Source organism: Poromitra crassiceps, assembly GCF_964638095.1.
Source record: "Poromitra crassiceps genome assembly, chromosome: 5".
Taxonomy (NCBI): domain Eukaryota; kingdom Metazoa; phylum Chordata; class Actinopteri; order Beryciformes; family Melamphaidae; genus Poromitra; species Poromitra crassiceps.
This window is the reverse complement of record NC_139642.1, coordinates 59,184,501-59,210,913: the sequence shown is the minus strand read 5'-3', so window position 1 is coordinate 59,210,913 and position 26,413 is coordinate 59,184,501. Positions and strand designations below refer to the sequence as shown.

At 43.1% G+C, this 26,413-nt stretch overlaps 1 protein-coding gene across 1 annotated transcript; it reads left to right on the top strand.

Annotated features, from left to right (window-relative positions):
• Nucleotides 1-2,294: 2,294 nt before the first annotated feature.
• LOC310777588 (eukaryotic translation initiation factor 4H-like) lies at nt 2,295-26,413 on the top strand. The gene is made up of 8 exons (XM_083637959.1): nt 2,295-2,416; nt 8,511-8,698; nt 14,292-14,356; nt 17,081-17,180; nt 19,332-19,430; nt 20,494-20,646; nt 24,504-24,724; nt 26,083-26,413. Exons 1-7 carry the CDS (start codon nt 2,352-2,354, stop codon nt 24,701-24,703), a joined length of 870 nt encoding a protein of 289 aa, XP_083494085.1. The 5' UTR covers nt 2,295-2,351; the 3' UTR covers nt 24,704-24,724; nt 26,083-26,413.

Here is a 26,413-nt window from a genome sequence, read left to right as displayed (position 1 = left end):
TAAAACAGTCTATTACACCGGAAGCGGAAGAAGCACCCATCAGGCATCATGGCAGCTAGAAATAAGGTGGATAAGCAAAGTAAAATTTAGCAATCAAGTGATCATGTAGGCCTAAACGATTAGTCTGACATGGCCCAGCCCTGGGGCCTACAGCAGCTACTCAATCCGCCTAGCTATCCCGCTGCAGCGGCCGGGGCAGCAGCGGCTGAGGGCGAGGTAGCAGTGGCACACTAGAACTGGCAGCGGAGCCGCCAGGCCAAACCAGCAACAGCTCAGACAATTTGACTACTCTAGCCATTAACCGGAACTAACTAGCACACAAGGAATCTAACTAATCTACAGCCTAGTCTGCCCTGTCCTGACCTAATCTAATCTAATCTTAGCCTGAACACTATACCGATCAAAAGGTCCAGCTCAGAGGTTTCCAAAGTGGGAGGTGGGCTTTCCCAGGGGGTTGAAAACAGTTTCAGGGGAGGCTCAGTGAGTGGGGGTGATTTATTTGAGTTATTTTAGTCATTTGAATAAGAGTGAAGGCAGCTTTTTTTTCATGGAGGTTTTCCATGCTTTATCTGAGAGGAGGCCTGCCATAGTCTCAAACTTTGGAACCCTCTGGTCTAGCCAATCCACAGCCTACAGTTAGGCTGTAGCTAATCTATATCTTAACCTAAACTAAACTGACCTGCTAGCATCCCTCAACCAATGATGGAGTGCACCCACTACCAAAGTAGCGGGTATTGGGCCAGGGTGACGATGAGTGGCCTGTTGGGTGGCGATGAATGGCTGGGGCGATGACAAACGACCTGGATGAGCAAGGCCAGCAGCAGCAGCGAGATACAAGACAATGACGGTGGCCAGCAGGGCCAACAACCGATAAGGATTGTCGGACAAGCAGGGCCATCAGCTGACGAGACTCAGGCCAACGAAAGACACCTGAGGAGGAGAAAGATGATGAGGGCCAGTATGGAGGAATCGACGCAGACACTGGGGTGGAACTAGGTTTGGCAACTAATAGTTTTCCTGCCTATGCTACTGGGGACAACTAATACAATACGAGGGATCAACCGAGCAGCATTTTGGTAAACAAACCGCGTCACTGGGTGGCAACGGCAATGGAACCCTATGTAGCCCAAGTGGCGCGAGGCATGTGTGTCTGACTCTAGCCGGCTAACTCTGTTTACATTTTAAAAACTGTGACAGTTCACACAACTTTAACACGACATGCATATATTATACATCAAACTCTTGAGCTAATTCTGCTCTCACTCAGAATGTCAAAATATAAGCGATGTGATATAGGCTATAGTTTTTGAGATATTAACGTTTGTTTGGCACAACTCATACTATTAACTGCCGTGGGGTTCCGCATTTCTGGGTGGTAAGTGACGTCACGCTGATTCGTCCTATAGCCTACTACTAATTCAAGTCTAAGTTTAGACTGATACTGCTGGCTTGAGACAGCCCACTCAGCAGTTCAGGACTAAGTTTATTCAGCAGCTATCAACCCTCTAGCATTTTTTTTGCTTATTTACAGTTTTTTTTGTCTTGATTTCAGTAGGCATATATATATATGCCTACTGTATAATATAATATAATGTGTATATATATATATATATAGGCTATATATATAGATCTATCTATCTATCTATCTATCTATCTATCTATCTATCTATCTATCTATCTATCTATCTATCTATCTATCTATCTATCTATCTATCTATCTATCTATCTATCTATCTATCTATCTATCTATCTAGGGCGTGGTCTGGCTGGAGAGAGGGAGTTTTTCTTCTTCTTTTTCTTCTTTGGGGTTTAACTGCAGCTTGCATCCTTGGAGTTGCATTACTGACACCTTCTGGAGGTAGTTAACTCCTACAGCGGAGGTGCCAACACTTTTTTTTTAGCGTGAGAGCTACTTAAAAGAAAAAATACAACTAGTCACTCACAAGCTGCTACTTATTTTGCCCTTGTCCCCACCAAGTACATATTTAGCACATTTGAACAGTATTATTATTTATTTGAACATGATTTACTGAGTTAGCTATAGCCTACATGAGTGGGATTTAGTTTATGCATTAAACAAATATAAGTCTGTATAACACTGTATAGGTGTTGTAAGCAGTCCAGATGGCATCCAGCTGATGAGCTAGACTCGTGACCAAAGAGTTGTGAGTGAGACCTCTCTGGCGTGTGTGTGCGTGCGTGTGTGTGTGTGTGTGTGTGTGTGTGTGTGTGTGCGTGAGTGTGTGTGCGTGCGTGCGTGTGTGTGCGTGTTTTGGTCAGGCGCTGTGCAGGCAGCTTCAGCCTGTCTGTCTGATGTGAAGGACCTCCTCACAGGCTCACAACAGTCAGCCATGGCGGACTACGACAACTACGACGAGCGGGACCGGGCCTATGGCAGCTTCGGCGGCGGCAGAGGGTAAGACCAGGCCGAGCCATGCCGGGCCGGGCTGAGCCAACCCGAGGCACACAGCACGGCGCTGAAACCCCGCGCTCTCTTCCGTGGAGGAGCTAAAGCTAAAGCAGCAGCTACCGGTCTGTTGGCTGTGTGCGCTAACGTAGCGTAATGCTAATGATGCTGATATAAGGCTAGCCGCAGCTCGGGCGGTGTTATAACGTTGCAGATGTGCCAATCACAGATCCATCTGCAGCTAGCTAACGTTAGTTTATTAAACTAATGTGACTGTTAGCCCGAGGAGTGACGGGCCTGTGGGAGGCTGGTGTCAGGCAGCTAGTAGTACTAGCTAGTCCCCTCACAGGCCTGTCAGAGCTCAGGCTAGCTGCAGAGCAGCCCTCCCCGCATGGTGCAGCCCGCCGCATGTGGGGCGGGCTGAGAGCCGGGTGCTAGCTGCTACTGGCCTAACCGGCCTGTCCTGCTCAGAGCATACAGACAGACAGACAGGCTGTTGTGTTCCAGCTTGCTGTAGTGTGTGTTGTTGTTGGTTGTTTGTGTGTAGAGTGTTGTTGGTGTGTAGAGAGTATTGTGTGTTGTTGGTGTGTAGAGTTAGCCTCAACGCGAGACTCAGCCTTCATTCTTCAGACTGAGTCTCGCCGTAGCAGGTCCTCTGTTCTCAATCAACTGAACTTCTCGTTTGGAATGGTCTTTAGTGACATACACGTTATCAATCACAATAAAAATGTACCTTACTGACGCACAATGTTGTTCTCCTTTGATAGGGACCAAGAGCATCCAAAAATATTAAGTAGTTTTACAATACCAAGCCCTTATTCACATGCTAGAGCCAAAGCCAAATCTAAAAAACAGTCTTCGGCTGTGTCATTTCTGGTTTCAACTGCTCCACAGCTCCGGATGTATCAGTTGCGAGCTCAGTGGCTGGGAGATTGTACTGCAAGGTTTACAATTTTTGGCCAGCGCAAGCAGGCCCTATATCTGGCTTTGTCATGCTGATCCTGTCATGGATTTAAGAGCCAATTTACCAATTTACTAGGACACGCCCCCCCCTTGCTGGTGCAGGAGACCACCAGGTAGCAGAGCAGTGACAGTGAAAACAGGAGGTGTGCTGCTGCCCAGAGATGATGCTTAAAATCGAGGTGAACCCGTTCGTCACGTGCATCTGAGTCCGTTTCAGACTGAAAACAAATTGAGAGGCGGACCATATACCTGTCGATGATTTGATTTGACAATTCTGAGGACTGGCTTTGGCATTGGCCAATCCTGTCGTGTTCCACCCCCAAATCCGGGTAAGATTCAGCGTGTTGTCGTGCTACGCGAGTGGGATCAGAGTACCAGGCAGCCACCGGCTTCGTGCGGAAGGAGCGGACAATCCGATGCATGGGTGCTCCCTGCCCGCCTGGAATCTCCGAGAGACGACCCTTGACAGCCAGGGAGGCTGTCAGGCTCGGAGGCGCGCGCCATTATCGCTATAAATGTAAATAATATTCCTGGAATGCGTGTTTTAACGAGCCAGTTACATTTATTTGCATTCTTACAAATTACCGTTTGATTTAGTTTGCATAATTGCTCAAGTTAGTAGTTAGTTTATGGGCTAGAAACTCTGCCAGATGACAGGCACAAGGCACCATTTCCCCCTTCATTTGGAAGAGAAAATGATCTTGAAATGAAGATTTGATTGACAGCTGCATGTTGTGAAATGATTGGTTGAAATGGGGTATAATTTTGATAGTACTAAGTGACGTCAGCAAACTGTAAATTACTGTTATCAATGAAATCTTGAAAAATGAACTTTTGATGTGAAAAAGTGTGAAAAACTAAAGAAATTTGATTTTTGTGATTTGTTTTGCATACATTATTAAATAGGTGCACTACCCAGGTATTTGAACTAAAAGAAAAGAAAAGTCATTTTTGGGTTCAGCTCGACTTTAATGTTTACAGAGTGTAATTCGAGTAGTATTTGTTAAGCCAGTTGCTGGGGTTTTGGTTTTTCAGAGCTGTGTGCGTCCAAGCAACCAGTAAGTTGTTTAATATTTGTTGTTGTTTGCCTCGGAGTGACGTTAGGATTGTGTTCTGCCATGCGGTGGACTCGTCCGCCATGTGGCTCCTCCTCAATGCTAAATTACAGTGCCCATTTGACATTTATTGATAGTGCCTTCATTTGCCATTTATTGATAGTGCCTTCATTTGCCATTTATTGGTGTTTTCTTCATACTATGTGGGTGCCAATTGTTTGGGCTGTGTTGCATTGACTGTGAGTGTGAATGTGTGCAGTGCAGTGTCTGCTGTCTGCTGGGTGCTTGGCTTTGTTGGGGAGAGGGATTATATCATTTCTATGTGCTGGAGAATATGCTCAGCTGATGGCATGATGCCTTATTGTTTATTTAATTATTTATACATTGATGTTTTTTTATTTGCAGATTCATGTTCGAGAAATGTATATTTTGGTGTACTGTATACATGTAAGGCATTTCCTGTAACAACCTAAGTATATGCAGATTGTAACAGCTACTTTCCCTTGGTTTTCCAGAACCACACACATACCAAGTCAACCCTGGCCTGAACTTGTCCATGTGGCTGGTACAATTTAAAATCGGCCAGCCACTTTGGCTGACAACAGGCTCATCAACGCTTTATCGCGCTGGCCATAGGTTCCGATCTAGCCTTGTTTAGCTTAAACCGGCTCTGGCATGTGAATAAGGGCTCGGTATTGTAAAACTATGTGCTATTTTTGGATGCTCTTGGTCCCTATCAAAGGAGAACAACATTGTGCGTCAGTAAGGTACATTTTTATTGTGATTGATAACGTGTATGTCACTAGAGACCATTCCAAACGATAAGTTCAGTTGATTGAGGACCTGCTACGGCGAGACTCAGTCTGAAGAATGAAGGCTGAGTCTCGCGTTGAGGCTAGTGTAGAGTGTGTTGTTGTTGGTGTGAAGAGTGTGTTGTTGGTGTGTAGAGTGTGGTGTTGTTGGTGTGTAGTAGGCTGTTGGTGTGTGTTGGGTCTAGCTGACTGTGTGTAACATACTGTACTATCATGTTGTGTGATTGATTATTGCTCAGTCAGATGCAGTCAGCTGGCAGCAGTTCAGATACAGCCTGCAGCATCTGTGTTCTGAATCTCAATTGATGACTGCTTTGTTCTTATATCTTGGCCAAAAATCACTGTATTTTTACACCAATAACACTATATTATATATTAGGGCTGTCAATCTTCCTCTATAATCGATTTTGATTGTCAGTGCTTTATTATTTTAATATTCGATTTTTTATTCGATTTCTTATGAATTTGTAATGCTCAAATTTAGGCTTTTTCTCTGGACCTATCCACCTTATTTTTGGTGGCCATTTTGCCTTACGTTAACTATGGGTTCTATTTCCGGTGTAACCAATTTAGATAACCCCCCAGCCCCCGACAAAAAAAACGTCTATGAGGATTTTACCCTTTTACAGCAGAGCCATTCTGCTCTACAGCCGTGTCGTTCGGGTGCTGGGATAACGTAATGCATTGTGGGTAGTCGGCTACTAACTGTGGCTAATGTTAGCGGCTAGCTAGCTATGTTACATGGCAGTAAAACGCCACCAAATTGATTTAACTTTTAATCATTTCGAGTAACACACATTTCGAGTTTCCATACGGACCTCCAGCGTTGGTTAGTTGTTCATAACGTGACTATATTTATAACTTTTATAACGGACTCCAGCTTCCGGTTTATAATTCGGGTCTGCAGCCAGAGTATAACAAAGGAAATGGCAAGCTGCAACAATGAGTTACATTAAACCGGACCTTGTACCCGCAATTATTTTTTACAGTGGGGCATTCAAAAATAAGGTGGATAGGCTTTTGCATGCAAGCATGTTGTTATGTACCGTTCTGTCCACTAGAGGGCAGTCCAACCACTCAAATGTCTCTGTTGTAACAATGCATTGAATGGGATATTACATGAGAAGATGATATTACACTTTTACTATTAAACCTGTTTATGAAATGTGCGATGACTGTCACATAGGCCTCTGCGGCTAGTGATGTCCATCCGTCTGTGGTCAAGCAGGGCTTAAAATTCACTTTGCAAACTGGGTGGGGGGATTCCCCCCTTCTGTTCTTCAGATAGGGGGGGTTTATAGCTTTTTGGGGGATTTATAGACTTTGGGGGGGATTTTTTCAGCCGATACTTCTATAACCGACAAATATCTTCTTCTCCTGGCCAATACGTGATAATAATTTAAAATTTTTGTATTTAAAAAAGGAAGTTCTTAACCTGTAGTTTATGAACACCTGAGTCTAAATGACTGGCTTTTGTCATTGTGTTTTATCTGCAGACTAAGCAGTCATAAGCTTTCGGTTCAAAGCCTTAATTTTTTGTATTGAGTAATACACTACTAAAACACTCATATATCATATTATATCAGAAGTGTTCTTTGTTTTGTGTTCACACTTCACAATAGTGATGTCAGTTAGATTTGGTTACATCTGCCTTTCTTACTGTCATGTTACTGGCAAAGCTGTTCGAATTTTGCATTGAGGAGAGTTCTATTGAAGTGAATGGGCAGGCATGGGAAGTCTGTCCCACTATAAAGCATTATGTGTGTCTTTCCACTTTATTGAAAGTGGAACGTTTCCACTTTCAATCCACCTGATTAAAGAAAAGACATGTGATGTTGACTGATGTTTTCAGGTATTACATAAACTATTACATGTTCTTTAATCAGGTGGAAGCATTTTTCAATCAAAGGTGAAAGGACACATATTATGGTTTATAGAGGGGCTTACCCTGCAATTTTATGTTAGCTCCGGTTAGCCACTAGGGATGGGCGGGAGTACTCAAGTACTCGTTCATAACGTCAGTACTCGAGTAATGTTTCCGCTGTTCGGGTACTACTCGCCCCACCCCTTTAAAAATGGTACGCACGCTTTTGTCATGTGGATCTGGCTATACAGGCAGCATAGCTGTGTTTCAGACAGGCATAACTGCACGGGCGTCAAGTCAGCCAGAATGTAAAAGTATGTCATCTGCTTTAGGGCTTTCAAAATAAAACCCTTATTGTAACATTCATATTAATTTTGAGTAATGCTGTACAGCCACAGTTTCACTTGTAATCTTAACATCACAAGTATTTTGATACAAGGTTTGCTGCTTTGTTCGTTGAAATACCTTTTTCTCATCCAACGTGCATCAATAACTATTTACTTTTGTTTAAGTAATATTATTTTTGAAAGTTTTAACCGGAAGTTTCCCAGCTCATCACGAAAATTGACTGGTGGAGGTGCGCACGCTTCTCCATAACGCACGCCCGATAAAACTCATTGAAAACGTGGCACTAGTTTACTGACTACACTGTCGTTGTCCCATAACGTTAGCGTGATGCATGCTGCACGTGCGGTGTGTTTAACGAGTACTGACTCAGACAGGTGGCTGCTCGCACACAATCACAGCGGCTGCAGGATGCACCATGAAGATGTCAAAAGCAGATGAAGTCTGGCTGCATGGGTCGCTGGCCTATTATAGTATAATAGACAATTATACTTACTTTTCTGTCACATCGTCATTATTAAGGCGGCTTATGACTGCATAGTATCTTAATTACTCAAAATACAAGGCGACTAAAAATGGCAACCATATTTTTATTCGGGCAACCAAAAGCTCTTGCCAGGTTGCCACTCCGGCAACCACTTTTAAAAGTTAACGTCGAGCCCTGGTTATGAATGAAGACAGCATGGTTGACTTTTGATGTGGAAAAACCAAATAAATTTGATTTTTGTGATTTTTTTTGCACACTGTTAAATGTTAATGACCAGGGATGTGATCTAAAATAGTTAAAAAGTCATTTTTCATTTCAGCTTGACTTTAAAGCCTTTATCGGCTGATAGCAATGGTGTGCCAATATCACCGTGCATCCCTAGCTGTAACCCTAGTGCATTTCCCATGATGCTTTGTGCATACATTTCCCATGATGCTTTGTGCATACATTTCCCATGATGCTTTGTGCATACATATCCCATGATGCTTTGTGCATACATATCCCATGATGCTTTGTGCATACATATCCCATGATGCTTTGTGCATACATATCTCATGATGCTTTGTGCTCCCTGCAGGCCCCGTGGCGGCGGCAGCTCCGGGGGACCCAGGAAGCAGAAGGATCTTCCTGAGGAACCACCCTACACGGCCTACGTGGGGAACCTGCCCTTCAACACGGTGCAGGGGGACATAGACGCCATCTTTAAAGACCTCAACGTGCGCAGCGTGCGCCTCGTCAGAGACAAGGAGACTGACAAGTTCAAAGGTCAGGGGGTGGGGCCATCAAACATTCCTGATAAATAGAGAGCCAAGGGATTTCATTCGCCATTGATTTTCCATGGACATTTGGTAAAATGCATATAAAAATCGTTTTACTTGGTCAAACCAAGCTATTCATCTATATTTAGAATCAGGAGACCATAGAACATTTCACTCTGACCAAAACAAAACAAAATGTTTTTTTCTCCCCCCTGTTTGAGTTAAATGTTCTGTGGTCTCTCCTGATCTACAGCTGAATCGCTTGGTTTTACCAAGTAAAACTATTTTTATTATGCATTTTACGAAACGTCTATGGAAAATAAAATGGCGGATGAAAGCCCATGGTTTGTATCCCTAACCCGGAAGTGGGCGTGACTTTGACACTCTATTGGGGAAACATTCCTGATAAATATTAGACAACACTCAGTACGTTTACATGCACTTAAAAAAAATTGAATTATTGCGTTATTAATAATTACCGTAAATTCCGGACTATAAGCCGCACCTTTTTTCCCGTTTTTTGGCCTTTTTTGGCCCCTGCGGCTTATATAACGGTGCGGCTTATCTATGGATTTTTTTCAAAAAAAAAAAAAAAAAACTCTCTTTTTTAGCACTCTTTCTAACTATAAATCCTATATAACTATAATAAGTTTTAATTTCCTCTCTTGCCCTCTTTTCACCACACTGTATGACACTGTATGACACTGTGTGCACTGTAAAAAACAACACAGGTGGTGTTGTGTTATGTTGTTTTGTTGAAATGTTAATAAATGGGAGCTTCCTCAAACAGCCATCTCTTTCCCGACAATCCCCTCTGTGCATGAACCCTTACATATGGTAATTAAACATTAAAACACAATTAAAAAAAAAAAAAAAAAAAAAAAAAAATACCATTAAAACACCCGCGGCTTATAGTCCGGTGCGGCTTATATAAGAAAAAAATAGTCAACTTTGCAGGTGCGGCTTATACACCGGTGCGGCTTATAGTCCGGAATTTACGGTACCTAAAACCGGACTTATGAAATGCATGTATGTTAGCTCGACTGAAATCGAAGTTATAAAAGTCAGACTAATACCCCGTTCAAGACAACTCGGACCGCCGGAAAAAATGGGTTCCGACCTGTAAAAAGTGAATTGAACGGTCGTCCAGGCCAGAATTACAGCTCGGAAATTCGGGTATCATCCAGAGCTCCGGTTTCTCCGAGTTGATGTCACAGCCACATCAAAATGGCTACTTGCATCGTTAATGATAATCACAGAATTATTATAAAGACGTTTGTTGACGTTTTAACACACAAGTTGAGTTCTTAATTATGTAATGTTAACGTTTCATATGTGTTTGTATCATCTGTGTTTCGCTCTGTGTGAAATTCAGCAATCAGCATGTTCGGTTAGCATTGTTCGCTAGTAGGTAGCTACCATGCTAACGCGGGTTGCTATAGCAACAGTTTGGGCTTTACCCCCGAGCGGGAGGTGCAGCGTGAACGCAAATCTGTCCAGGGCGGAGGTTCCGTGTTGAAACCTCCGGCGGGCCGAGTTGTCATGAATGCGGTATAACACACCCAGATAATGCGATTGGGAGTCGATTTACTCCTGCATGTATACAGGCCAGTCGGACTGGAACTAGACGAGGCGATCAGCGCACGCGCTAAAGTCCCCATGCCAGGCTTTGATCCGGAAGTCGAACAGCATGTAAAACTGTTATGTTAGCGGCCAGGGAGCGATTAGCTAAAGCTAAATGTGAAGTTCGTTAATGTAGTAGCTAAATCTGTGTCTAGAAAAAATATTTATTTTCATGGAATATCTTAGTTTCAACTGTATTGAGCTCACAAGGGGCAGCTTTGTGTTACGTGACCATCCCTGCGTTTGAACGGTTTATCGGCGCTCTCTCTCTCCACATAAACACAACCTCGCTCGACCACATAAACACAGAACACAGCAAAACATCACTATCACTAAAATACAGAACATAAAAAAAAACTTTTGTGTATATATATATATATATATATATATTTTAAATTAAATACCTTATTATTAAGAGACTTGCTGCTACCAGTCATTTTGAATTGGCGGAGCCTGCGGGGAAAGAGTGCATATCGCCACTAGGGATGTTCATTTTGAAAATTTTCCAAAATCGATAATCGGTGAAAATTAACGATCAATTATCGATTATCGATCATATTAATACTTAGAAAATTTTCAATATTTTTTTTTTTTTTTTACAAAATGAATGCCTATGGCAGAAAATACGAAAGACAACGTGTTCTCCTCAATTAACTCTTTATTTCAATGTGTCTCCTCTCCAACACTGCTGTCCCCGGCGCATGCCGGTGTGAATTTCCCATGTTTAAAACAGTTTTGTTGGCACAAAGGCCCGTGCCCAGCCAGAAAACTAGAGACTATATGAAGCTCCACCTCACGTTAGTCGGCTGTGCAATGGAGTGGGGCGAGGAGGAACGAATTCCACCCAAACCTAGTCCAATTTTTTTTTTTTTTTTTTTTTTTTTTTTTAATAATTAAAGAATCGATCCAAATGCCACAGGATCGATTCCAATCCTTAACGATCAATTATCGATTTTCGATAATTGATGAACATCCCTAATCGCCACCTATCGCACCGGAGGCAACATGATTCCATCAGAAAATCGATTTCCCACCCGTCCTTGTATACTGGGACATAGGGGTGTCAAAAATAATCGATTATAAGATGCATCGCGATGCGGACGTGCACGATTCTGCATCGATTCACAAATGTCAAAAATCGATTATTATTATTATTATTATTATTATTATTTAATAATAAAATAAAATATAATGGAAGTACATGCAGTTTATTTTAATTATGGATCATAATACAATGCAATTCCAAATGCGCTTTTATTTTAAAAGTAGCCACACAGTGAGAAAAAAGAAAGTGAGAAAAAATAAATCATGTATTGCGGAAAAAAGTGATGCATCGATTTAAGATGCATCGAGATGCATCGATAATCGTACTCGAATCGAATCGTAGCCCTCTGAATCGTAATCGAATCGAATCGTGAGGCCAGTGAAGATTCACAGCCCTACTGGGACAAGGACAGTAGTCTGAGTAAATAGCCTAATCAAGCTACAGCTGTATAACCATAGCTCGACTTAACTGTGCATGTAAACGTACTGACTGTTCACCGTCTGTATTTAAAGAGCTCTGACTGTTGGTTTGTCTCTCAGGTTTTTGTTATGTAAAGAGCTCTGACTGTTAGTTTGTCTCTCAGGTTTTTGTTATGAGCTCCGACTGTTAGTTTGTCTCTCAGGTTTTTGTTATGTAAAGAGCTCCGACTGTTAGTTTGTCTCTCAGGTTTTTGTTATGTAAAGAGCTCCGACTGTTAGTTTGTCTCTCAGGTTTTTGTTAGGAGCTCTGACTGTTGGTTTGTCTCTCAGGTTTTTGTTATGTAAAGAGCTCTGACTGTTAGTTTGTCTCTCAGGTTTTTGTTATGAGCTCTGACTGTTAGTTTGTCTCTCAGGTTTTTGTTATGTAAAGAGCTCTGACTGTTAGTTTGTCTCTCAGGTTTTTGTTATGTAAAGAGCTCTGACTGTTGGTTTGTCTCTCAGGTTTTTGTTATGTAAAGAGCTCTGACTGTTAGTTTGTCTCTCAGGTTTTTGTTATGTAAAGAGCTCTGACTGTTAGTTTGTCTCTCAGGTTTTTGTTATGTAAAGAGCTCTGACTGTTGGTTTGTCTCTCAGGTTTTTGTTATGTAAAGAGCTCTGACTGTTGGTTTGTCTCTCAGGTTTTTGTTATGTAAAGAGCTCTGACTGTTGGTTTGTCTCTCAGGTTTTTGTTATGTAAAGAGCTCTGACTGTTGGTTTGTCTCTCAGGTTTTTGTTATGTAAAGAGCTCTGACTGTTAGTTTGTCTCTCAGGTTTTTGTTATGAGCTCTGACTGTTGGTTTGTCTCTCAGGTTTTTGTTATGTAAAGAGCTCTGACTGTTAGTTTGTCTCTCAGGTTTTTGTTATCAGCTCCGACTGTTAGTTTGTCTCTCAGGTTTTTGTTATGTAAAGAGCTCCGACTGTTAGTTTGTCTCTCAGGTTTTTGTTATGTAAAGAGCTCCGACTGTTAGTTTGTCTCTCAGGTTTTTGTTATGAGCTCTGACTGTTGGTTTGTCTCTCAGGTTTTTGTTATGTAAAGAGCTCTGACTGTTAGTTTGTCTCTCAGGTTTTTGTTATGAGCTCTGACTGTTAGTTTGTCTCTCAGGTTTTTGTTATGTAAAGAGCTCTGACTGTTAGTTTGTCTCTCAGGTTTTTGTTATGTAAAGAGCTCTGACTGTTGGTTTGTCTCTCAGGTTTTTGTTATGTAAAGAGCTCTGACTGTTAGTTTGTCTCTCAGGTTTTTGTTATGTAAAGAGCTCTGACTGTTAGTTTGTCTCTCAGGTTTTTGTTATGTAAAGAGCTCTGACTGTTAGTTTTTTGTCTCTCAGGTTTTTGTTATGTAAAGAGCTCTGACTGTTGGTTTGTCTCTCAGGTTTTTGTTATATAAAGAGCTCTGACTGTTGGTTTGTCTCTCAGGTTTTTGTTATGAGCTCTGACTGTTGGTTTGTCTCTCAGGTTTTTGTTATGTAAAGAGCTCTGACTGTTGGTTTGTCTCTCAGGTTTTTGTTATGTAAAGAGCTCTGACTGTTAGTTTGTCTCTCAGGTTTTTGTTATGAGCTCTGACTGTTGGTTTGTCTCTCAGGTTTTTGTTATATAAAGAGCTCTGACTGTTGGTTTGTCTCTCAGGTTTTTGTTATGTAAAGAGCTCTGACTGTTAGTTTGTCTCTCAGGTTTTTGTTATGTAAAGAGCGCTGACTGTTAGTTTGTCTCTCAGGTTTTTGTTATGAGCTCTGACTGTTGGTTTGTCTCTCAGGTTTTTGTTATGTAAAGAGCTCTGACTGTTGGTTTGTCTCTCAGGTTTTTGTTATATAAAGAGCTCTGACTGTTGGTTTGTCTCTCAGGTTGTTGTTATGTAAAGAGCTCTGACTGTTAGTTTGTCTCTCAGGTTTTTGTTATGTAAAGAGCGCTGACTGTTGGTTTGTCTCTCAGGTTTTTGTTATGAGCTCTGACTGTTGGTTTGTCTCTCAGGTTTTTGTTATGTAAAGAGCTCTGACTGTTGGTTTGTCTCTCAGGTTGTTGTTATGTAAAGATCTCTGACTGTTGGTTTGTCTCTCAGGTTTTTGTTATGTAAAGAGCTCTGACTGTTGGTTTGTCTCTCAGGTTTTTGTTATGTAAAGAGCTCTGACTGTTAGTTTGTCTCAGGTTTTTGTTATGAGCTCTGACTGTTGGTTTGTCTCTCAGGTTTTTGTTATGTAAAGAGCTCCGACTGTTAGTTTGTCTCTCAGGTTTTTGTTATGTAAAGAGCTCTGACTGTTGGTTTGTCTCTCAGGTTTTTGTTATGAGCTCTGACTGTTAGTTTGTCTCTCAGGTTTTTGTTATGTAAAGAGCTCTGACTGTTAGTTTGTCTCTCAGGTTTTTGTTATGTAAAGAGCTCTGACTGTTGGTTTGTCTCTCAGGTTTTTGTTATGTAAAGAGCTCTGACTGTTGGTTTGTCTCAGGTTTTTGTTATGAGCTCTGACTGTTGGTTTGTCTCTCAGGTTTTTGTTATGTAGAGTTTGACGAGTTGGAGTCTCTAAAAGAAGCTTTGACGTACGACGGCGCAGTGAGTATTTACCAGCACTTTATTAACACTAGAACCACCAACATTCCAGTACCCCCTAGAACCGCCAAGGGGTCATTTTTACCCCCCTGCCGCAACTGTGTTAGCAATCACAAAGACGTTATTTATTGAAGCAGTTGGTTGTTCATTTTCATTTATAGTTTAAATAATTAGTAAGACTTGATCAAATAACTACAGTATTTAAAATGCTGTGGTTTATTAATTGGTTTACTTCAGTAGGCTACATATTTTTCTTCTCCCCCATCAGATTCAGCTTCACTCATGTCCTGATACATTTTCAGGGCCTCTAGGACAGTCATATTTCCTCTGCGACGGTCCATTTCTTATTGTTGTTGTTTTCTTCAAGATGGCTAGCCTAGCCTACTGTATGCGACTAGTACTGTAGTTTACTGTAAGCCAAAATTATGTCACCTGCATGGTGCAAATGTGAGCGCGGGAATTGGCTACAGCTGCACACTTACAGTAGACAACACCTGTTTATATGAGGGGCTAAAATGACTCCTTGGTGGTTCTAGGTATAAATGATCATATTTTCTTTTCTTTTTATCCCACACACCCCATAATTCAGTATATGACCAATAAAACCATTTTAGCAAAAGTCATGAACTGAGAGATAGAGGGCTTTTATTTTCACAGACGTGCATTTGAAAATGCCAGGGGGGTAGAAATGACTCCTTGGCGGTTCTAGTGTAAAGTCTCAAGAGGTCAAGGTCAATGGCTCTTTCTCCATGGTAAAACACTGTAGTACGGGGGTAGCCTAGGTAAACCCAGCCACCACGTGACCTGCTCTCTCAGTTCCCAGTCATAGTGACTGAGAACAGGTCTGAGAGCAGGTCACGTGGGGGATGGGTTTACCCAGGCTAGTACGGGGGTACCCCAACAAGGTGGTGTGAGCTCACCCTTCATTTGCACCGCGTACGTACACTAATGAATGCTGAAGCAGTCAGCCTAACAACTATGTCATTAAGGCCGTGGCCACACTTATCCGTCAGAATTATAAAATGGATAGATGTATGTCCGTTGCATGTACAACTAACCTACTTGTACAGCAGGTGGCGGTAAGCACCTTGAAGGTGTCAGTGACCCGCCTATAAACCGAGAGAAGAAGAAAGCTGGCGTTAGCTAGCTGTTAGCTCTGTGCGCTACCTTACTTATTATGTATATATTACTTATTATTATATATTTGATAGCCTATTGTAGATTTCTTTCTTCTCTTTATTAGATTGACATTATCATTATCATGCAGTTTTGAGGATAAAGCAGCATATCCCTACAAGTCTGAGAACACAGGAAAGGTAGAACAATGTAAGGAATATAGCCTATTAACGGTTTGTTTCTCTTATACCTCTTATTGGGCCTATGTATTTATATCATATAAGCATTTTATCTTTTAATATTTCTTCTTATTGTAGATCATAATTAGGCCTACAACTTTCACCTAATCATTTTCACTTTGATAGGCTATGGCGTATCAGCATGTGTTGTCTATTTGGCTAATTTTAAGAATGACTTTAAATCTGTTTTTGCAAATGAACTCTTCATATAGACAGGAAATAAATAGATACCGTAAACGTTCTAAACATTCCCAATGACTTGAGGCGGGGAGGTGTGAACGGGGAAACACCGAGTTTATTGACACAGGAGAGATAGATAGATAGATATTTTTATTCAAGTGTCATGCACACAGGGTGCCCAGCCCGCATGGGCTTATAAGACACTAAAGACAACAATCTTGCATGGTGTGTAAACAATTTAACACAAACATACAGTATGTATGCATATATATACATACACACACACACACACACACACACACACACACACACACACACACACACACACACACACACACACACACACACACACACAGTGTGTATGCATAATAAACATATACACACTGGATACATATACACAAACGTACACATTATAGAACTCAAATCAAATATACAGCATATTTTTTCTCTTTTCCCAGGCTTTAGAAATGAAATTGGCTACATGGAATGCTCCCTTTCTAAAACATAATTCAAATTTTTTGTAATCATCCAAATAAAAAAAATCATTATATAGCAAGCTCATTTTCTCCAAAAGCACATGTCTAAATTCATCATACAGAGGACAGAAGAACATCAAATCAATCAAAAAGAGATCATTCAAAACGTATATTTTTTACAACGAAATACAGGCCCTTAGGTTAAGCCTACATATCTTTTCCAAACGCATTCACTGCAAAGAACCATTATCTCCGCTTGTCACAACAGAGGGAACCCGCGCACTTCAGTTGGACGGCGATCTGGCATTTTGGCTTTGGAATATAATTTGTGTGGGATAAGGTGTGTATGTGTGCACATCTCAGTGACTTATCTTCGCCACTAAACCACTGGGGGATTTAAAGATGGGTCAGGATTTGCGTAGATTATTTGCGTAAATTGTCTTGTTTACTTTTAACCGTTTGTCGATTTGTTTTTTTACATCACTACGTCTGTGTGGGATACCTTTGCGAGACGATACTGGGTGGTGAAACACGGATTGGATCGAGTAGATAGTCACTGGACAGGTTAGTCGTGGTTTTAGTAGGAATCGTATGCCAGGTTTGATAGGTGAGACCCCAGGCCAGTATAGATAGGTAGGAGGTTGCTGTGGTTTGCAGACAGAGCTTTGTGTCTTCTTGTTTTACTTCACTGCTAACCTGACCTCTGACCCCTCCAGTTGCTAGGCGACAGGTCACTGAGGGTGGACATTGCAGAGGGGCGGAGACAAGAGCGAGGAGGCGGCGGCTTCGGCTTCAGGAAAGACGACAGAGGAGGAGGTACAAACACAAAAACACTGACAGCTAGTTCACTCAGTTAAAAAGCTAGTTCGCTCAGTTACTAGCTAGTTAACTTACACAAAAAAACGAATTAATTTCAGTTAACACAGTGAAGTGTTCCGTCTTTTTCACATATAGTTTATTACTATCTTCACCACCATGCTGCAGGATTAAAACATTGAGCCGTTAACTTTACAGCACCCTGTCATGTTCTCTCTACTGGTGTGATCTATTGTAGATTGCTGCTTTCCTCTGAGCTTACTCTGATGCAATGCCTCCTGTGTAGCTGTGACTAATGCTGACTAACGCTGTCTAAACCTTCATCTCTGGCATCCATCTTTTCTGTCCTTCATCCTCCAAGTCTGTCAGTTTTGAGTGAGAAAAAAAGTTTTTTAAGACAATTTATATAAAACATAATTCAGTTCCAGCCTTTTGGAAATAATTATTTTCCGGGTAAAATAACATCTACAGCGGAGAGCAAAGTGACTTAGAAGCAGTGTTAATTTCGACAGAAAATTTTGATTTAGTTTGAGTATAGTCTTTTGACTAAAATTCAATTTTTTGTTTTAGTCATATTTAAGTCATCTGAAATGTTTTAGTTTTAGTCTAGGTTTAGTCGACTAAATATACGATTATAGTCGACTAAATCTACGGTAGATTTAGTCGACTAAAATCTAACGGGCTTAGTTAAAGTATAGTGCATTATTTAAACATTTCTCTAGAATTTCAAAACTGATTGGAAAGATCTATTAATCTATTGTGGAATGGTATTAAAGGAGAATTTCGGTTTTTTACACCACGATCCTCATTTCCAGCTTAAAATATGATGCTCTACTCACCGAAATATGTTTGGCTCCATTCGGATGCCGACGGAAGATTTTGAGCTCCGAGTAGTCTCATCAAACAGGCTATAACGAGAGCATACGGGGCAAGGTGCCTGCGCTCTGTAAATGTCACTTTTTCTGTCACATCGCGGCTCATTATGGTTGTAAATGTAATTATGAGAACATGAAATCGATATCTAACTAATGAGGAAATGAGGACCGTGGTGTAAAAAACCGAAATTCTCCTTTAAGGTTTCAACGTGCAATACAGACACCGATTTAACAGTTTACTTCTCTTCTGATTGGATCTATTCCCACTCCATCCCTCCATAACATTTTTGTCTAGTTTTTGTTTATTGATGAAAGTGCCAATAGATTTCCTCATAGTTTTTATCAAAACGTCTAGTTTTTGTTATGAAAATAGGTTGTCGATTAAAAAGAAATCATAGTTTTTGTTGACTAAATTAACACTGCTAAAAAGACAAATTGATGCTAACTCGGTACCTTTGGGGAGTACTACCTTGACTTGGAGGAGGTGGACTCTTCATCCTTCATGCTCCATCCTCATCCTCACCTCCACCTCAGCTCCTACCCCAGCTGGTCCAGCCCAGAGATTCTGTCCGTCTGCTCGACCTGCAGGATTCAGACTCGGCCTGCAGGATTCGGGCTTACTGTAGACTCAGCTCTTATTGGAGTGGAAGGATAATAACAAAAATATTTTCATGTCTCTATTATCTCCCATGAAAAGTCTAAATCCTCTGATGTGTTTCCACAGTCAGAAGCTCCCACTGACTGTTCTACTGCAGGTTTGAACTCATAGACTCCCATTGTTTTACAAAATATACTAAAAAGCTCAGAGACAAACTGCACTGCCTTGACTAACATAATACATTAATATGTTAACAGCTTCACTATAGCAGTTAGGAGATAGCTGCTTTCCTGAAGGGCACCATAGTAAAGAGGGAGATTTGAACCAGTGAGCTTCCACCACAATCCCACTTCTATTTATTTTTTTTACATAAAAAAACGATGAGAAATGTAATATATAGGAAGTCAGAAAAATCAGTCTCACCAAACCCAGAGCTCCCAGTCGAGGCTCCTGTCAGACACTGGCCTTTCCTCCGGGACGTGAACGCAGCAGCTGTCCGCTAACTAACTAACTGTGCTTCCTGACTCCTCCAGACAGGAGGCGCTGCACCCTCCTCTCCGCTCCTCTCTGCTCCTCAACTCTCCTCTTTGTGTTCAACTCCTCTGTCCCTTGTAGGTCTCTCTCTCTCTCTCCCTCCTCTCTCTCGCTCTCAGTGTTAACCTCTCTTGCCCCCTCTAGGCAGAGGAGGAGGAGGAGCAGGAGGAGCACCGAGAGGAGGAGGAGGAGCACCGAGAGGAGGCCGCGGTGACGGAGACTACTACGACCAGCCAGCAGGAGGTGCGGTCAGAGAGTACAGGCTGGACAGCCAGCCAGTCAGAGCACACCGCACTGTAGCTGCTGTTCTAGCATCCAGAATTAAACTTGACTGAATTAAACCAAATTAAACTCAACTGAATTCAACAAAATTAAACCTCGACTGTATTAAACCAAACATGACAAGTTAAGTCCTGCTTTACATGCAGGTTAATGTCACCTAACCTTTTGTGAGTTCGAGATTCAATATTCACTTTAATAGCCACAGTAAGTAATCAGATTACAAACAAGGAATTTGTCTTAGTGCAAGTATGCTGCAATCACATCAATAGTAGACAACGCCATATAAAAAACAATCACAAAATTTAAAGTGCAGTCCTTTAAAGAGACAGATTGGGGAGAGTAGGGTAGGCACGGGGGGGGAGGTGACAGAGTCCTTATTCATGGGGTATATCGGGCCTCATTGTAGAGGCTGATGGCAGTTGGGAAGAAGCTGTCCCTGTGACGAGAGGTTCTGGTTTTGCCAGATGTCAGTCGCCTGCCTAGGGGGAGAGCTTCAAAGAGTTTGTGACATGGGTGCGAGGGGTCGGCCATGACCGCTTCAATTTAGTTTGTTTGTGTGTGTGTGGCCGACAGTCACAGTGTGTCTCTGGACAGGGAGCCAACATGGCCGACAGTCACAGTGTGTGTCTCTGGACATGGAGCCAACATGGCCGACAGTCATAGTGTGTCTCTGAACATGGAGCCAACATGGCCGACAGTCACAGTGTGTGTCTCTGGACATGGAGCCAACATGGCCGACAGTCATAGTGTGTCTCTGAACATGGAGCCAACATGGCCGACAGTCACAGTGTGTGTGGGTCTGGACACGGAGCAACATGGCCGACAGGCTGGACCACGCCTCCTGCTTTCCCATCATGCCTTTCACCACAACAGCTCATCTCATTGATCACCTTGCAGGTTCCCAAAACTGGACCAGACTGGCAGCCATTTTCTAACCTGTCTGTCTCTCCACCTGTCCATCTGTTTCTCTCTCTCCACCTGTCTGCCTGTCTCTCTCTCCACCTGTCTGTCTGCCTGTCTGTAGGCTTTAGAGATGACAACTTTGGTGGGCGGGGTCGAGGCGGCAGTCGCCCGGGTGACAGTAGGGGGGCAGCAGGAGGAGGGATGAGTCGCTTTCGAGATGGGCCACCGCCGCCACGCGGAGGAGCGACAGAGGACTTCAGAGAACCTTCTGCTGGTGAGAACACACACTCACTCACAGACTGTATTCACCTTATTCACCACGCCCACTTTTTCTCTCTTCCGCGTTCAACGCAAACTTATTTGTTCTTCCGGTTCAGCGCTAGTTGCCTACTGTGGCTAATATTAGGCGCTAGTTAGTTATGTTATATGGCAGTAAAATGCCACTGAATGACCAAATTGATATAACTTTTAACCATTTCGAGTAACACTGTTTCCATACGGATCACCAGCGTTAGTTTGTTGTTTATAACGTGGCTATATTCATAACGTTTCTATCTCGGATGCGTTATTTCGAATCCCACATAGGTTACGCCTGGCGCACAACCTATGTGGGTTTCAGGACGAAACAGTCTCGACTCCACTAACGTCATCTTTAGAGCACAATATTCCTGGAATGCAAGTTTAACTAAACAGTTACATGTCCTCTGCATTCTACATAAAATTAAGATATTACGGGTTGTTTTATTTTGTATGTTACATACTTATTGGCCAAGATATGTTAGTTTATGGGGGAGTAATTCTGCCAGTTTAGGAGGGGAGTGTGGGCGGCCATCTTGCCTGCGGGGTTTTTGGCGAGTCTAAAACGGAAATACTATTACGAAATGACGTAATGCGGAAACGTCCATGTGTGGGCAAAGAATAAGGTGAATAAAAATATGAACGTAGCCACCACAAAAGTGAAATTAGCTATAGAGGCAAAGCCAGGCTGTAAACATGTTTATTTCTGTTGTAAAGTCAGGATTGCTTTGCAGTAACAAAAAAATCGTCCATCCATCTTCAACCACTTATCTGGAGTTGGGTCATGCAGGTAGCAGATCCAGCAGGGGACTCCGTCCAAACTAGTGTTAATTTCGTAGACGAAAACTATGACGAAAAATGTTAGTCGACTACCTTTTTCCGCAAGACTAAGACGAGACTAAAATACTCAAACTTTTAGTCGACTAAAACTTGACTAAACAAAAAGACGAGGTTGACTAAATATGATATAAACTAACAAGGACATTTGACACAGGACTGAAGGTTCTTACACATCAAGAGCGATGCGAATATACGGCACGAAATTGTGATGCGAGTTTTGACCCACCTGTCAATCACAGGCACAGATGTGTACACGTCGGAAGCGAACTTCTGAAAAATCGACCGTGGTTCGGAAAAATAAACACCACAATAACGCTCGCCGAAACTTCGCCGTTGGTATGCACGGTTGCATTGACTGACATAGGTTCGGAAAATATTATTGACGTGCAAATTAATCGCACGAAAAAAACGCTCCCGATGTGTAAGGACCTTAAGACTACGACTAAATTTAAAAATAGACGACAAAATTAACACTAATTATAGACTGTTTCCCCCCCCTCAATGCAGCAGTTCAGGTTCCTGTGCTGCAGCATCATACTGTAGATCTAGCTGACATTTAGCTGTCTTAAAAACATTTGCAGTATTTGGAACAGAACCCGCCCAGTCTTAGCTAAGGGTCTTATCTATATGTGTATGAGGCATTGTGTTCCCAAAATGTACAGCTACTTGCTTGTCTATGTTATATCCAGAGAAGTCTGAGTGCTTTCCACACAGCACAGCCAGCCTCCCTCCATTCTCCCCTCAGCTGCGGGCTGAGCAGGGACTGTAAATACAGTCCACTTGTCGTTGCTACCGCCGTACGCCGACACTGGCCCGGGTGGGCAGGGTCAGCATTAGCTACTTTCTCTGGGAAAGAGTTGCAACACTGCTTCGAAATACCATTACTAGTGCAAGCGCATCAGCAGATTCAACAGTTTTCATTGACTAAAACTAGACTAAAATGTGAACAATTTTCGTTGACTAAAACTAGACTAAAATACTTGTGGTTTTATTTGACTAAGCTGAGACTAAAATGCTCAAACTTTTAGTCGACTAAAACTTGACTACCGTAAATTCCGGACTATAAGACGCACCGGTGTATAAGCCGCGGGACCAAAATTGACTATTTTTTTCTTCTATAAGCCGCACCGGACTATAAGCCGCGGGTGTTTTGATGTTTAATTACCATATGAAAGGGTTCGTGCACAGAGAGGAATGTCGGGAAAGAGATCGCTGTTTGGGGAAGCTCCCATTTATTAACATTTCAACAAAACAAAACAAAAGTCAGGTCACTAATCCCCAGACAAAATCACACAACAATAGGCTACCGTATATGTGCAGCAAACCTGTAACCAGAGAAGTCAAGTCACTAATCCTCGTCTTCCTCTTCTTCCTGCGTACTGAAACCACCAAAGTCCTCATCTTCAGTGTCGGAAACGAACAGGTTCAGGGTGGCTTCGTCAACCACTCTCCTCTCTCCTTCAGGTGCCATGGCACGAGTCCGATACCTCACGAGTCCGACACCTCACGAGTCCGAAAAAAGAGGCTAACTTCCCCCAGACCCTAACCCAAAACCTAACCTCTCCCACCCCCACGCCTAAACCTAACATCCCCCAGACCCTAACCCAAAACCTAACCTCTCCCACCCCCACGCCTAAACCTAACCTCCCCCAGACCCTAACCCAAAACCATGAGGTGTCGGACTCGTGAGGTATCGGACTCGTGAGGTATCGGACTAGGGGGCAGTCCCCGTGGCGTCATCCTCTTCATCCCGCAGCAGTCCAGCGTTTTGGAACCCGTTGGTAATTGTGGATGTTTTCACACTCCTATAATATTCCGTGATCTTCCTTTGTGTGAATTCGCCGAAGTTTGTGATTTTCTCCTGATAGTCGGGAGGGAGTTGTTCAGTAGTTCTCCCCCGGACGGACAGTCCCTTTTGCCCAGGTTACGCGCGGCTGCTCTGTTTGATCGGCGGCTGCTCTCTTTTAATGCGAGATTGACTGCTTTCAACTTGAAAGCTGCCTCGTGTGAATTTCTGCGTACCTTCCCCATGGTAAGTGAGAGTGTTGCTTCTACTGCTCGTCTTGTTGTGAATATTCCTTGGTCTTCCTTTGTGTGAATTCGCCGAAGTTTGTGATTTTCTCCTGGTAGTCGGGGGAGGGAGTTGTTGCCCGAGTGGCCGTTTGCTTACCGTAATTACCATATGTAAGTGGTCACGCACAGAGGGGATTGTCGGGAAGAGATGGCTGTTTGAGGAAGCTCCCATTTACCGTATTACAACATTTCAACAAAACAACATAACACAACACCACCGTTGTTTATTTTTACAGTGCACACAGTGTCCGCGGTGTGGTGAAAAGAGGGCAAGAGAGGAAATTAAAACAGAAGTGGATTTATAGTTAGAAAGAGTGCTAAAAAAGAGAGATTTTTTTTTTTTTTTTTTTTTTTTTCTGAAAAAATCCATAGATAAGACGCACCGTTATATAAGCCGCAGGGGCCAAAAAACGGGAAAAAAGCCGCGGCTTATAGTCCGGAATTTACGGTAAATAAAAACAGGATGAAGTTGACTAAATATGACAAAGACTAACAAGGACATTTAACACGGGACTAAGACTAAAACTAAATTAAAAAATAGCCGACAAAATTAACACTACTCCAAACTTCCCTTTCCCAGTCCACATTAACCAGCTCTGACTGGGGGATCCCAAGGCGTTCCCAGACCACATTAACCAGCTCTATCTGGGGAAAACACAAAGAGGCTTGGTACTAAACTATGAACAAATCTATTTCTCAAACAGAGGCAATTAGAAATAAAGGCCTGTCTCTAATATAAGCCAATAAAGGCTTGGGACCCTCTGCAGGGGAGCTATATAAAGGCCCTGGCCAATATCAGATGAAACACGGTACAAAACAAAATGGCCATACAACAAATCATTTTGTTACACTGTTGAAGCACAACTTATAACTCGTATAAGAACAGTTTAACACTCAATCTTTGTGTGTGTGCGCATGCAGAGGAGCGTGCACAGAGGCCTCGCCTGCAGTTGAAGCCGCGCACGGTGGCTGGACCGCTCAACCAGGTCGCCAACCCCAACTCTGCCATCTTTGGAGGAGCCAAACCACGAGAGGAGGTGACCCCAGAGGGAGGCCAGGAGGAGGAGGAGGGGGGGGGTGCCGGCAATATTATGGAACCCACCGCGGATTTCCAACATTAGTTTAAATGAAAAAGAAAAACGGTAAATTAACAATTTTTTAACTACTTTTTGCTCACTCATTTTCTTCACACTCTTCACACTTCTTTCTTGAAATACTGTTTTGGGGGTTTTCTGGAGCTGTAGGCCAAAATTATGAAAAATGAAACAAAGGCTAGAAATATTAGACTTTGTGTGTAATGAATCTATAATCTATGAAAGTTTCACTTTTTGAAAGGAATTATGGGAAAAAACTAACATTTCCATGATATTCAAATTTTTTGGAAAGGATCTGTGTATATATATATAATGGACAAATGGAATTATCACCATATATATATATATATATATATATATATATATATACACAATAATTCCATTTGTCCATAATACAGGGTTGTGGGGATCACTGCACAAATCCGATTGCTGGGTACAATTTGGGTAGCGTAATTACAAAAATAAATAAGTGTTTGTGGTGTGGGAGATTCGAGCTGTCAAAAGGCAAGAAAAGGCTTGCTTCTGGCCAATTCTGGCGCTTGACTGCTGCGTAGGTGGGCGCAGGGTGCAGTCTGGCCAAATCTGCGGTGCGTTCCATAATAACGCGTGGTGGCAGGCCCTGAGTGGGGGAGAGGGAGCTCCAGAGACGGGCTTTGAGGGGAGAGGGGTCTCCAGAGTCAGGCCCTGAGGGGGGAGGGGTCTCCAGAGACGGGCCCTGAGGGGAGAGGGGTCTCCAGAGACACGCCCTGAGGGGGGAGGGGTCTCCAGAGACAGGCCTTGAGAGGGGATGGCTTTCCAGAGTCAGGCCCTGAGGGGAGAGGGGTCTCCAGAGACAGGCCCTGAGGGGGGAGGGGTCTCCAGAGACAGGCCCTGAGGGGAGAGGGGTCTCCAGAGACACGCCCTGAGGGGAGAGGGGTCTCCAGAGACACACCCTGAGGGGGGAGGGGTCTCCAGAGACAGGCCCTGAGGGGAGAGGGGTCTCCAGAGACAGGCCCTGAGGGGAGAGGGGTCTCCAGAGACACGCCCTGAGGGGGGAGGGGTCTCCAGAGACAGGCCTTGAGAGGGGATGGCTTTCCAGAGACACGCCCTGAGGGGAGAGGGGTCTCCAGAGACAGGCCCTGAGGGGAGAGGGGTCTCCAGAGACAGGCCCTGAGGGGGGAGGGGTCTCCAGAGACATACCCTGAGGGGAGAGGGGTCTCCAGAGACAGGCCCTGAGGTGAGAGGGGTCTCCAGAGACAGGCCCTGAGGGGAGAGGGGTCTCCAGAGTCAGGCCCTGAGGGGGGAGGGGTCTCCAGAGTCAGGCCCTGAGGTGGGATGGCTTTCCAGAGACAGGCCCTGAGCGGGCTCTTTAGTGAGGACCTGACTGAGACCACCCCTGCCGTCTAACATTTTGTCTCCTCTCTCAGTCTGCAGAGTAAACGGCGCTCCAGTCTGGATCCGGATCTGATCTGCTGGCTGTCTTCACCAAACATCATCAGAGCTCCGGGTACACTCCGCTCCGCTCAGCCAACCACCGCAAGCCATTTGGCATCCCTAAAAACTGTTTAACGCTGCATTCAAGTCACGTGGGAAAGACAGTAAACTCCAGCCTCCTACAAGAAAATACTGTCCACTCGGCCTTCAGACGGTAACAATGTTCACCCAGCTGTCAATACCTTCTACTTTGTAAATCATGATGCCGCCAACAGGAAGTCCAGTGTAGGCTTGTTAGATTCATTTCAAAATAAAATGACATGA

Coding starts and splice junctions, on each gene's coding strand:
- LOC310777588 (XM_083637959.1), top strand. CDS start 2,352: ATGGCGGACTACGACAACTACGACGAGCGGGACCGGGCCTATGGCAGC. Junction 19,431..20,493: donor CTACGACCAGCCAGCAGGAG/GTGCGGTCAGAG, acceptor GCCTGTCTGTAG/GCTTTAGAGATGACAACTTT. Junction 20,647..24,503: donor CTTCAGAGAACCTTCTGCTG/GTGAGAACACAC, acceptor GTGCGCATGCAG/AGGAGCGTGCACAGAGGCCT.